The sequence below is a fragment of the Sinocyclocheilus grahami genome, unplaced genomic scaffold (genome assembly GCF_001515645.1).
Source record: "Sinocyclocheilus grahami isolate Dianchi unplaced genomic scaffold, SAMN03320097.WGS_v1.1 scaffold54.1, whole genome shotgun sequence".
NCBI classification, from domain to species: Eukaryota; Metazoa; Chordata; class Actinopteri; order Cypriniformes; family Cyprinidae; genus Sinocyclocheilus; species Sinocyclocheilus grahami.
The window spans coordinates 696,757-709,251 of NW_015505233.1; the positions used below are offsets into that span (position 1 = coordinate 696,757).

General features: G+C 40.9%; 2 protein-coding genes across 2 annotated transcripts; both read right to left on the reverse strand.

Annotated features, from left to right (window-relative positions):
- Nucleotides 1-1,216: 1,216 nt before the first annotated feature.
- Nucleotides 1,217-4,088, reverse strand: LOC107583675 (gap junction alpha-10 protein-like). The gene is made up of 3 exons (XM_016269958.1): nt 3,894-4,088; nt 2,052-3,470; nt 1,217-1,626 (listed from the first exon to the last, which is right to left on the reverse strand). The coding sequence occupies exons 2-3, from the start codon at nt 3,447-3,449 to the stop codon at nt 1,588-1,590; spliced, it is 1,437 nt and encodes a 478-aa protein (XP_016125444.1). The 5' UTR covers nt 3,450-3,470; nt 3,894-4,088; the 3' UTR covers nt 1,217-1,587.
- A 41-nt stretch (nt 4,089-4,129) lies between these two features.
- On the reverse strand, nt 4,130-6,148 carry LOC107583617 (gap junction alpha-10 protein-like). Its single transcript, XM_016269904.1, has 2 exons — nt 5,954-6,148; nt 4,130-5,527 (listed from the first exon to the last, which is right to left on the reverse strand). Exon 2 carries the CDS (start codon nt 5,504-5,506, stop codon nt 4,130-4,132), a length of 1,377 nt encoding a protein of 458 aa, XP_016125390.1. The 5' UTR covers nt 5,507-5,527; nt 5,954-6,148.
- Nucleotides 6,149-12,495: the final 6,347 nt, after the last annotated feature.

Genomic DNA, 12,495 nt, shown 5'->3' on the forward strand with positions numbered 1-12,495 from the left:
AAAAAATTTTTTTTTGTGTTGTGGGGGGGGGGGGGGGGGGGTTGCAGACCTTAATAATTTTTTTAATGTTAAAAAGTTTATACTTATCCACAGTCCACTCTGGTCCTAATATTTTCACTTTTAAAAGTTCTCAATTCACTCCCTCAATCAATTCGGTGTAATTTTCGCTAGTCTTATAACACTTTTACATGTTTGCTTTAATAACATGTGCTGAAAATTCAAGCCTTGAGGTAAAAACAGTTGGAAAAGCTTAATTCTGCATTTCTATTTTTGTTTCTAACATTGTTGTTGCTTTAAGCTACCACGTGTAGGAGCCACTCATGTCTGCATTGAGACAATAATTAAGTTCAAAGGTGAGATGGGGTATATGTTTTAATGTTTTAATTAATTTAGTCTGTTTACTTCAAATTATTGTGGACTGCATGACTTTAATAAAATGTAAGACTTGATTAAACTTCATGTTTAATATTTTGTTTTACCAAAAGTTTTGGGAATCTGATTATAACATGTTAGCATAAGTTCACATTGGGAAAAATCAATCAAAAATCTCATATAGTCGTGTAGGTTAATTTGTGCCCCATAAAAGATGATTCTCAAAAAATTGACTGTCAAGACTTCAAATGTGTCCTCATAATGTTTATTCTTCAGAATTCTGTGCATATTCGGAGTTTTTATTCTCATGATCTTTTGAGTATGGATTTGGATAAATCAGGCATCATGCCTTTGTTATATGATGCACCACAGTTGTGATATGAATATTGTGATAAGGGCAAATATGAATATTGGTTATTAGTTTACATGCAGTAGGGAGAGTTTTGACATTCACAGATCTGTAAAATCAATATTCCTCTCGTCTCGGACAAGGTCTGTAGCAGAAATGGTTTACAACCTTTTTAAAAGACGTTTTACAATCGTTTCTTTTATGTAGATTTTGTATGTATTGTACATATTCTGTTTATAGGTATTTGTGGGATTCTTTGAAAATGATTGTTTTGCTTTCTTTTGTTAATCAGATCTTGAAAAGTTGTGACCTCAATGTTCATAATCTATTTGTTACATTCTTGAATGTGTCCACATTGAATTTGTCTACTAGGATATTACATAAATTGCCAAGCATGTTTTATGCAGATTGAATGTGCTTTGCATCATTTGCTCTGAGGACTATAAAATTTGCATGATCTGTATTCACCCTGAATTCAAACACAAACACTGTTGGAAATAAGAAAACTTTTATTTTCTTCAGAATTTGATGTAAGAGTCCATCAGCTTGCATCACATTTTATGGATGTAAGCTAAATGATTTAAAAATGTTCTTTTTTGCCAGCTGTCTGAAGCTTTTATAAATATGCACAGATGTCTTTTGGCTTCCATAATTAGACATGGAAAAAATGTATACCGTGCTTTACTGGTAAATTAAGATGCTTACAATTTATAAAATGAACCGTACAAAACAGCCCTACTTATACCACAATGAAGCTGCGTTAGACAGAGCAGATCAGAGTGAAACCCTTTGTCACTGATATCTCCATTCATTTTTGCTCATAAATGGCCTGTTACATTCCTGTTGTCCTTCTGTCCTTCTTACTTTCACTTTTTCATGATGGAAGAGATATCCAAGAATACACTCTGTAAATAAGAAATTTTTCATATCAGTATACAAATTAGGCACACATGAAATATAATATTAATTATCAACATCCATCAATATTTATTACTAATAATATTAACATAAAATATATAATGTGAAAATATAAACACACATACAGTGGTGTGAAAAAACTATATATATATATATATATATATATATATATATGTTATTATTGATTATTTCTATATTATTAAAAATCATTGGTTCCCCCAATGATTATAGTTATTCCCCCAACTAATTATTAGTTATTATAATCAATCAAATTACATTTCTTGAATGTAGCTGGCAGAATCTCATCTCGAAAAAAAATTCTGATCCACAATAAAATTCCCAAAAGTAATTGTGGATAAGGAAGCTTTTATATGACCAGCTCAGTAGCTGGGTGTCATTTGCATCTACTTGCCATAGACATCCGTCGTCCTCCCCCTGGTGGTGGGTTCATGGGCAGGTCGTTGAGGGAGCCTAGCTCGGACTCTGAACTCCTTGTGGAGGAAAATGACGGACTGCCGGAAATACTGTCTGAGGGCATACGGACCATGAAACTGGCTTTCCTGTTGGGTGGACAGAAGTCGCTCTCGGAGGACTCCACAGTGTTATCCTCCAGGTCTGGTACACGGCTGGGCCTGTGCAGAGCATTGCGAAGGCAGGCTGGTATTTCCGTATGACCCTCAGGACCCAGATGACCCGACTTAAAAGGCCTAACATCCCTCTCCGAGTCGTTACTGCTCTCTAGATGCTGGTCGCAGTTTTCCCGGTCCACTAGTAACTCCATGGACCCTTGGGAGTGCAGTTCATGGATCATTCCCTGGCTAGGCTGGCGCATTTGCCGGGGCTGCTGGGTTATGCAGGACACCGGGAGGGTGGCCACGGCGAAACTGTTGTGCCGCAGCATGTTGTTGCTCGAGCCGATGTAAGCACTGGTTAAGAACAGCAGAGGGTCCGTTTGCCCCTGCGGAATAAAAGTTTTCAACTGCGGGTTTTTGTGGGGCGACATATTCGTCATTACGCACAGTTGCTGAATGGTCGAGTGCTTGGTTTTGCAAGGACTGTCGTCCTCGACGAGCTGGAGACCGCTTAGAGTCTGTTTAATTTTTTTAACCCCCAGGTGGGATATTTCCAAGAGGTTCAGGAACAACGAAACCCCTCCGATGACAATCATGAAAACCATGAAGATGGTCTTCTCTGTCGGCCTGGAGACGTAACAGTCCACGCTGTTTGGGCAAGGCACCTTCTCGCACTTGTACAAAGGATCCAGTCCAATCCCATATAAGATATACTGCCCTACAATGAACGCCACTTCCACCACTGATCTGGTAAGGATATGAATTATATATGTGCGCAGCAAGGAGCCCCTCAGAGGAGCCTTCCTAATTTTCTTCTGCTCTTCTATCTTCCTCAGTTCCTTCTCCAACTTCTTGTGCTCCTCCAAGAGGCCTTCCGTCTCTTCCAGCTCGGCTCTCAGCTGGATTTTCCTCCTGTGCCGTTCTTTCTCCAAAGCCCTCAGTCGGTACAGAGCATGTCCCATGTATACCAGCGAAGGCGAGGAAACGAAAATGATCTGCAGTACCCAAAAGCGAATGAGCGATATCGGGAACGCTTGGTCGTAGCAAACGTTCTTGCATCCCGGCTGGTCCGTGTTGCAGACGAACTCACTTTGCTCGTCCACCCAAACATCTTCGGCCGCCACGCCGAGAACCAGCATCCGGAATATGAACAGGACAGTCAGCCAGATTTTACCCACGATGGTGGAGTGAATATGAACCTCCTCTAAAATGCTCCCCAACAAGTTCCAGTCGCCCATCTTCACCGCCACATGTCCGTGCTTAGTTTAAGACAAAAAATATATAGGAGTTTAGCCCTAACGTTCAAGTTGGTTTATTCTTTAGATTTCTGTATCCATGCATTAGCCGTCATACATAAGGATTTTTGCATGCATTCGACAAACAAAAAAAGGTGTTTGACATAAAATTCCAAGTCTAGAAAGTCATGCACATGGAACAACAAACTTGATTCTACTGTTCAAGTTGGTTCATTTTTATTTTTTCTGCATTCATGCATTAGTTATCATGCATTTTGCATGCTTTTGACAAACAAAAAAAGCACGTTTGACAAATTCTAAGTTTAGAAAGTCATGCACAAACAGTTCCTATGTAATTTTGCCCAAATTATAGTTTGTAAGCACAAACAAAATGAAATAACTAAGCCAATTAAAGCTTTATCCACAAAAGCAAACTAACAAACTTACATTTCAGTTGGATTTGCTGTCTAGTTTCCTTGGAATATAAACAAACATGTTTTCCCTGATAAGGAAAATCATTCCTTCATTTTACAGCCATGGAGTTCACACATTAAAGTGCAGCCAGTCTCTCTGCATAATGTTGGGCTACAGTGATTGTTCCCGACAGTTGTTGCATGCAGTGAGTTCACAGGATGTAGAAATTGATCAGAAACTGACCGGACAATGCCCCATGGCAGATCTTATCAAGCAATTGCTGAAAACAGCACCCCCACATGCATAAAAAGTTGCCCGTAAAGCCAACCAACGGAGGAAAATGACGGACTGCCGGAAATACTGTCTGAGGGCATACGGACCATGAAACTGGCTTTCCTGTTGGGTGGACAGAAGTCGCTCTCGGAGGACTCCACAGTGTTATCCTCCAGGTCTGGCACACGGCTGGGCCTGTGCAGAGCATTGCGAAGGCAGGCTGGTATTTCCGTATGACCCTCAGGACCCAGATGACCCGACTTAAAAGGCCTAACATCCCTCTCCGAGTCGTTACTGCTCTCTAGATGCTGGTCGCAGTTTTCCCGGTCCACTAGTAACTCCATGGACCCTTGGGAGTGCAGTTCATGGATCATTCCCTGGCTAGGCTGGCGCATTTGCCGGGGCTGCTGGGTTATGCAGGACACCGGGAGGGTGGCCACGGCGAAACTGTTGTGCCGCAGCATGTTGTTGCTCGAGCCGATGTAAGCACTGGTTAAGAACAGCAGAGGGTCCGTTTGCCCCTGCGGAATAAAAGTTTTCAACTGCGGGTTTTTGTGGGGCGACATATTCGTCATTACGCACAGTTGCTGAATGGTCGAGTGCTTGGTTTTGCAAGGACTGTCGTCCTCGACGAGCTGGAGACCGCTTAGAGTCTGTTTAATTTTTTTAACCCCCAGGTGGGATATTTCCAAGAGGTTCAGGAACAACGAAACCCCTCCGATGACAATCATGAAAACCATGAAGATGGTCTTCTCTGTCGGCCTGGAGACGTAACAGTCCACGCTGTTTGGGCAAGGCACCTTCTCGCACTTGTACAAAGGATCCAGTCCAATCCCATATAAGATATACTGCCCTACAATGAACGCCACTTCCACCACTGATCTGGTAAGGATATGAATTATATATGTGCGCAGCAAGGAGCCCCTCAGAGGAGCCTTCCTAATTTTCTTCTGCTCTTCTATCTTCCTCAGTTCCTTCTCCAACTTCTTGTGCTCCTCCAAGAGGCCTTCCGTCTCTTCCAGCTCGGCTCTCAGCTGGATTTTCCTCCTGTGCCGTTCTTTCTCCAAAGCCCTCAGTCGGTACAGAGCATGTCCCATGTATACCAGCGAAGGCGAGGAAACGAAAATGATCTGCAGTACCCAAAAGCGAATGAGCGATATCGGGAACGCTTGGTCGTAGCAAACGTTCTTGCATCCCGGCTGGTCCGTGTTGCAGACGAACTCACTTTGCTCGTCCACCCAAACATCTTCGGCCGCCACGCCGAGAACCAGCATCCGGAATATGAACAGGACAGTCAGCCAGATTTTACCCACGATGGTGGAGTGAATATGAACCTCCTCTAAAATGCTCCCCAACAAGTTCCAGTCGCCCATCTTCACCGCCACATGTCCGTGCTTAGTTTAAGACAAAAAATATATAGGAGTTTAGCCCTAACGTTCAAGTTGGTTTATTCTTTAGATTTCTGTATCCATGCATTAGCCGTCATACATAAGGATTTTTGCATGCATTCGACAAACAAAAAAAGGTGTTTGACATAAAATTCCAAGTCTAGAAAGTCATGCACATGGAACAACAAACTTGATTCTACTGTTCAAGTTGGTTCATTTTTATTTTTTCTGCATTCATGCATTAGTTATCATGCATTTTGCATGCTTTTGACAAACAAAAAAAAGCACGTTTGACAAATTCTAAGTTTAGAAAGTCATGCACAAACAGTTCCTATGTAATTTTGCCCAAATTATAGTTTGTAAGCACAAACAAAATGAAATAACTAAGCCAATTAAAGCTTTATCCACAAAAGCAAACTAAAATCAACTTACATTTCAGTGGGATTTGCTGTCTAGTTTCCTTGGAATATAAACAAACATGTTTTCCCTGATAAGGAAAATCATTCCTTCATTTTACAGCCATGGAGTTCACACATTAAAGTGCAGCCAGTCTCTCTGCATAATGTTGGGCTACAGTGATTGTTCCCGACAGTTGTTGCATGCAGTGAGTTCACAGGATGTAGAAATTGATCAGAAACTGACCGGACAATGCCCCATGGCAGATCTTATCAAGCAATTGCTGAAAACAGCACCCCCACATGCATAAAAAGTTGCCCGTAAAGCCAACCAACCAAATGTCCCTCATGGAGTCAACACAATATTCTACCACACAAAATTTCATGATATTGCTCTCCAGCAAGCCGTTTTTAAGCAAACCCAGTACTACCATGTTGACTCGAACAAGAAAATGGTTTTCAAACTTTTGTAAGCATGCATATCCATCCTATTGAACCATTCATGTTTTGTGTAATCTATAATTCTAGTCAATTCAAGCCCAGTTTCATAGCTAACTGCATTGTTTGTCAGATGGAGTTTTCAAAAGCTGATCTTTTTATCTAACCCTGCGCCTAGAACAAAACGATGCATGTAAAACTTATCAACTCTATTTCACTATTTTCCTTTGTGTTCCTCTTTGAGTTTGTGCTGAAGCTTTCCATGTTGTTTATGTTTGCGAGCACTCAATGTCAAATGAAAGACCTTGCACTCGATTGCATCAGCCCCCCCCCCCCCAAACTCAATCCATCAATACTGCAGTGATTTGTTTAGCCTGTTCTTTTTTCTAGTTTTATGTCGCACAAATCTCATCTCATTAAAAGCATATTTGCACAATATTGTGCATTTACTCTATAAATCCAATAGCAATTGATTAAAAAAACATGGTTTTATATTAAATCAAGGGGGGACGAGGCAAGCTGTGATCCACCAATCAGCACATGCACGTGATTTTGTTATCCTGATTCGTCCCTGCATGAACCTTTCAGGCATTGCACAACTGGATCATCTCGCCGATCACACTACACGCTTCATAAAATGACCAGCCTTCCCTCAGGGCCTTTAATTAGCTTTCCATCACATGTTGACAGAGTCAATGGGAGATTGATTTGATTTTCCCTTGCAGAAGCTTGAACTGCAAATGCCAGAAGTCACATCAGGGATGTTGCATTACATAATGAGTTCATACGGTACCAAGCGAATAGAAAACCATCTATTGGTCTTTATTCTGTGGTGTTTCATTGTATCTAATTGCCGTGATTAGGGCCAAAATGTGTACTGAGGAACAGGTCGTAGGGTATTGCAACTCGGGGAAATTATACTTATAACTTAAAACAGTCATATAGGCTACATGTGCTGAAGCCTACATGGTCATTATCCCAAAATAAACCCTGTCAGTTTTACACCATTGTGAAGGGGTTTATTTTGCAGTAATGAGTGGTGGACTGTATTATCCCACTTATGTGGCTGTTCACCAAGTACATTTACATTAAATATTGATTTGAGTTTAACTTATATGAGAAAAAAAGTCAATGCACAGTTATACAAGAGACAAGGCTATCACAGTGTGAAAGACTATTTAGCAGGCACAATGCTCTGATATAAGCTATGTTCTCACTGTCAGTGCTTTACTTATAGGTGTGAGTATATAAATGTCCTATTCACCTATTCGTAGGGGAAGTCGTGGCCTAATGGTTTGAGAGTTGGACTCGTAACCCAAGGTTGCAGGTTCGAGTCTCGTACCGGCAGGGATTGTGGGTGGGGGGAGTGAATGTACAGCACTCTCTTCCACTTTCAATACCACGACTGAGGTGCCCTTGAGCAAGGCACCGAACCCCCAACTGCTCCCCGGGCGCCGCAGCATAAATGGCTGCCCACTGCTCCGGGTGTGTGTTCACTGCTGTGTGTGTGCACTTTGGATGGGTTAAATGCAGAGCACTAATTCCTAGTATGGGTCACCATACTTGGCCACATGTCACATGTCACTTCACTTCACACAGTGGTGGAGCAGCTCTCGCAATGTGTGACTAGTTGTCCAGGGCTGCGTTTCCCAAAAGCATCATAATCCTAAATTGATCGTAGCTCCATTGGTGACAATTGGTTCTACGATCAATTTAGGATTACGATGCTTTTGGGAAATGCAGCCCAGAAAAGTTCCGTTCACACCGCAGGACTTTACCGAAAACAGTTGTGAGTCCTGAAAATTTACGAGTGTGACTTCTAGAATGGTGTTGTCAATCCCGTAAATAACTGAAATTTGTGATAACTTTATCCGTATTAGTGACTCAAATACCGTATACAGGCCTGACAACTGTATTCTGCTGCTGTTTGTAACCAATCACACATGATTTCAAGGGCGTACATTTCATCTAACAGTAGGGGGGGGACAATAAACATTAAAATTTATCAAGAGCAATTTTTGAAGGGGACACAAATAATACAGACAAAATTGTACTTGTAAGGATAGATGTGTGTACACAGCATGTGTGCATAGCATGGAGACCTTGTTTAAATATGAGTTCAGTTCATAATGTAGCCTTAGCCACTGCAACAGCCTTTTGTAGAAAAGTGTAGAAAATATAGAAACATTTTGTTTTTTGTGGCGGGAGTTCGAAAATGGATGGAGGCGGTGGAATGGACGTCCACCATGCTGATAGATTACTTCACTCTGATCCATTTCAGTCAATACAGACTTCACCACGCGGTCATATTATAATTATTAAATTATTTTGCGTCTTCCACATAGCAGGGTTGCCAACTTTTAAATTCAGCTTGGAGTGAGATTATTTTTTCGGGATTGTAGGGGAGGGAGGGGTTTCGATCTCGATTCAATATCAATGTGTATATGCTGTAAATATAAGGGGATACCAATCTTTTATTGAATGCAGTTGAATGCCTTTTTAGCACAATTTTAAACTTGGTTTAAATTCAATATTTGCATTTATTGTGTGTAATTATGCAAGTATTAAAGGATGAAAAAGGGTAGAAAAAGGATGTCCGTTATAGTGGGTGATGGTAGGCAGTGGACCAAACCACTATGAGGTAAGACTCAAAACGTTTCTAAACTTAAAACGCTTTTTTTGCTTTTCTATTGTTTTACTACTTACACAATTATTTAAGAATACATCTATTATACTATTAACAATATTTATTGTGTGTAATTATGCAAGTATTAAAGGATGAAAAAGGGTAGAAAAAGGATGTCCGTTATAGTGGGTGATGGTAGGCAGTGGACCAAACCACTATGAGGTAAGACTCAAAACGTGCAACCCTCAGATAAGGGGTTCTTGACCCCCGTCCCCCCAGCGATTTAAGCCCCTGCATGATTCTGTTGAGCTTATAAACGCAGTGGCCAATCAGAGGTGTCCAAATGAGTCATCGCTGAAACACCGGAGTTATGTTCAGTGCGCGCGCTCTCTGACTAAATTCTGCACTTTTGCGAAATCTAGCATCACAAACAAAGTCGTAAACAACAAACAAAGTGCAGATGTACGTATGGTAAGAGATCAATTTCATTAAGTAGACAGCTTCATTTATTATAACAAAGTTTTTTTTGAGAGTGTAAACTCATGCTAGACTGAAATAATGGTCTCTTATAGTAGGCCTAACGTTATATGTTCTTTGTTCGCTTTCTGTAAAGGCTATAATTTATTCGCTGTTTGAATAATTGTGGCAGTGAAAGCCTTATTAGTAAAGTATAATGTTTTTTTTAAAGTTGTAATCACATTAAATACAAATTCATTCCTGTTTAACATATTTAATGACATACATTCCTGGAACTTGCCTAAAAAGAAGGGTTTATGTGCGTAATAGATTAGCTATTAGCCTATGGAACCAATCATAATTTAGTTTTCTTTGTTCAGAGTTTTATTCTTACTGCCAATTGAAATACTTTTCAAAAATCGAAATATTTAAATCTGTATTAATGTATAACAGAAAAATGTAGCCTTAGCCACTGCAACAGCCTTTTGTTTTTGTTGTAGTGTAGAAACATTTTGTTGTTTGTGGCGGGAGTTCGAAAATGGATGGAGGCGGTGGAATGGACGTCCACCATGCTGATAGATTACTTCACTCTGATCCATTTCAGTCAATACAGACTCGTGCAGCCCTGATCTGACTGTTTGGAGATAATGAGATTCCAGCACACCTGCGGATATTTACTGAGAAGAGGTTCAGTGTGTGAATGGGGTAAAGAACAGAGCGTGAATAGCATTCCCTTGAAAACATCTAAAAATAATGTTAGACTTTCAGGATTGCATTTTTTAGTTTAAAGGGGTCATATGATGCGATTTCAATTTTTCCTTTCTCTTTGGAGTGTTACAAGCTCTTGGTGCATAAAGAAGATCTGTAAAGTTGCAAAGACTAAAGTCTCAAATCCAAAGACATATTCTTTATAAAAGTTAAGAGTTAACCACGCCTACCTAAAATGGCTCATTCTAACACGCCCCCACATGTCTACGTCACTGTGTGGGAATATTTGCATAACGCCACCCAAATTTTTACGCAAAGAAAGAAGGCGTAACTTTTATTCTCGCTGTAGTTTTGTTGCTGTCGCCATGTCGTGAAGACGCTGTGTGTTTCGTTGTGAAAGCGAAACTACTTTGTTTGGCCTTCCAAAAGAGGACGATATCCGCTTCGTCATGCCTGGAGCTGATCCGTGCTGGTCGCTGAGGAAATACTTAAAGTTCGCGCTGTGGATCGCCGGATCGGCTTTCACCGTGGACGAAGCGGAGTCCAGCCCGGGGTCGTCACATGTGGTCGCCGCTCCTTCGTCGAATCTGCCGGCCATGCCGACATGTCCCCCCCACTTTTCAAAATCACGTTTGTGTCCCACCCCCTACCCCCCACTTTCAAATTCGTTAGTGATGATTTTTTTTAACGGCACGCCGTCATCGTCACGGAGGAGCAGGACCGAGCAGGGCACAGACGCACGCGTCCAGGAACGTCGTGTGCACACTCTAAAAATAGCTTACTGAAAGTTCTATTGAGCAGGTATTGGTCGCTGAGGAAATACTTAAAGTTCGCGCTGTGGATCGCCGGATCGGCTTTCACCGTGGACGAAGCGGAGTCCAGCCCGGGGTCGTCACATGTGGTCGCCGCTCCTTCGTCGAATCTGCCGGCCATGCCGACATGTCCCCCCCACTTTTCAAAATCACGTTTGTGTCCCACCCCCTACCCCCCACTTTCAAATTCGTTAGTGATGATTTTTTTTAACGGCACGCCGTCATCGTCACGGAGGAGCAGGACCGAGCAGGGCACAGACGCACGCGTCCACGTCCAGGAACGTCGCGTGCACACTCTAAAAATAGCTCACTGAAAGATCTAATGAGCAGGTATCGCGATTGCGGCACAGTCAGCGATGAAACGCCAGAAGCAGCCAACAGATGACTTTAATGTCATCATGTATGAAAAGAAAGAAAGGAGATGTGAGTTGGTTGATTCCGTAAATTAGCTCAGGTCAGGATAATCATATTTTTCTGAAGTCCACAGTCAACGCAGCCATCTACCAGGAATTTTTAGAGCACTTCATGCTTCCTTCTGCTGACAAGCTTTATGGAGATGCTGATTTCATTTTCCAGCTCTTATGAAGTATTCTAATTTGTTGAGATAGTGAATTGGTGGGTTTTTGTGAAATCATCACAATTAAAAGAACCAAAGACTTAAACTACTTCAGTCTGTGTGCATTTGAGTTTCACAATTTGAATTGAATTACTGAAATAAATGAACTTTTCCACGACATTCTAATTTATTGAGATGCACCTGTAGTAGGTCATCGGGTATTACATGCATACTGAAAATGTGCATACTATGCACCGCATACATACTGGATACTGCAGAAATAGTAAGAGTAGTATGATAGTATGGCATTTCGAACACAGCCAGCCACTTGCTTAGTTACTGAATGAACAAATGTCTCGATGACTCGCGCATTAAGACAGTGACTTACCGCCACCTACAGGCGGTTTTAGTATTTAAAATAATCACTTTTCACTTTTTTATCATCATTGTATATTAATCTATTGAACTTTTTATTTTAAACATTAATATTCTATTTATAAAGATAAAAAATGCATTGGAAAGTCAATTTAGGGGGCAAATATTGTCCTTTAATGGAAAAGGAGCAGTCTAAGAGGAAGAGAGGGGGTTTGAGAATTTCCTCAGGGGGTACTCCACTCTAAAAAGTCTGGGAACCACTGATGTAGAACAAGCTGTCCAGTGCAACAAGTGATTTAATTGATATTTTTAGGTACAGCGGTTAGTTTGAAATAAAAGTTTGTTTAACAGTGGAAATTGAGTCTCATTATTTAAATATTACATTAATAGTGAACATTTTCGACTTTATAAAATGATTTTCTCAAGTCTTGGCAATCGGCCCCTATTAAACAATAAAGAAAGTAAGACATCTTTTTCTAATACATAGTTTAGTAGCCTACTATTCTTTTTGGCAGAATTGATCTTTAATCAACTTAATTATTTCCTGGAATTTGTATCACCATAGTCCCTAAATGTATGTACATGCAGGAAATCGAAAACATTTTTCC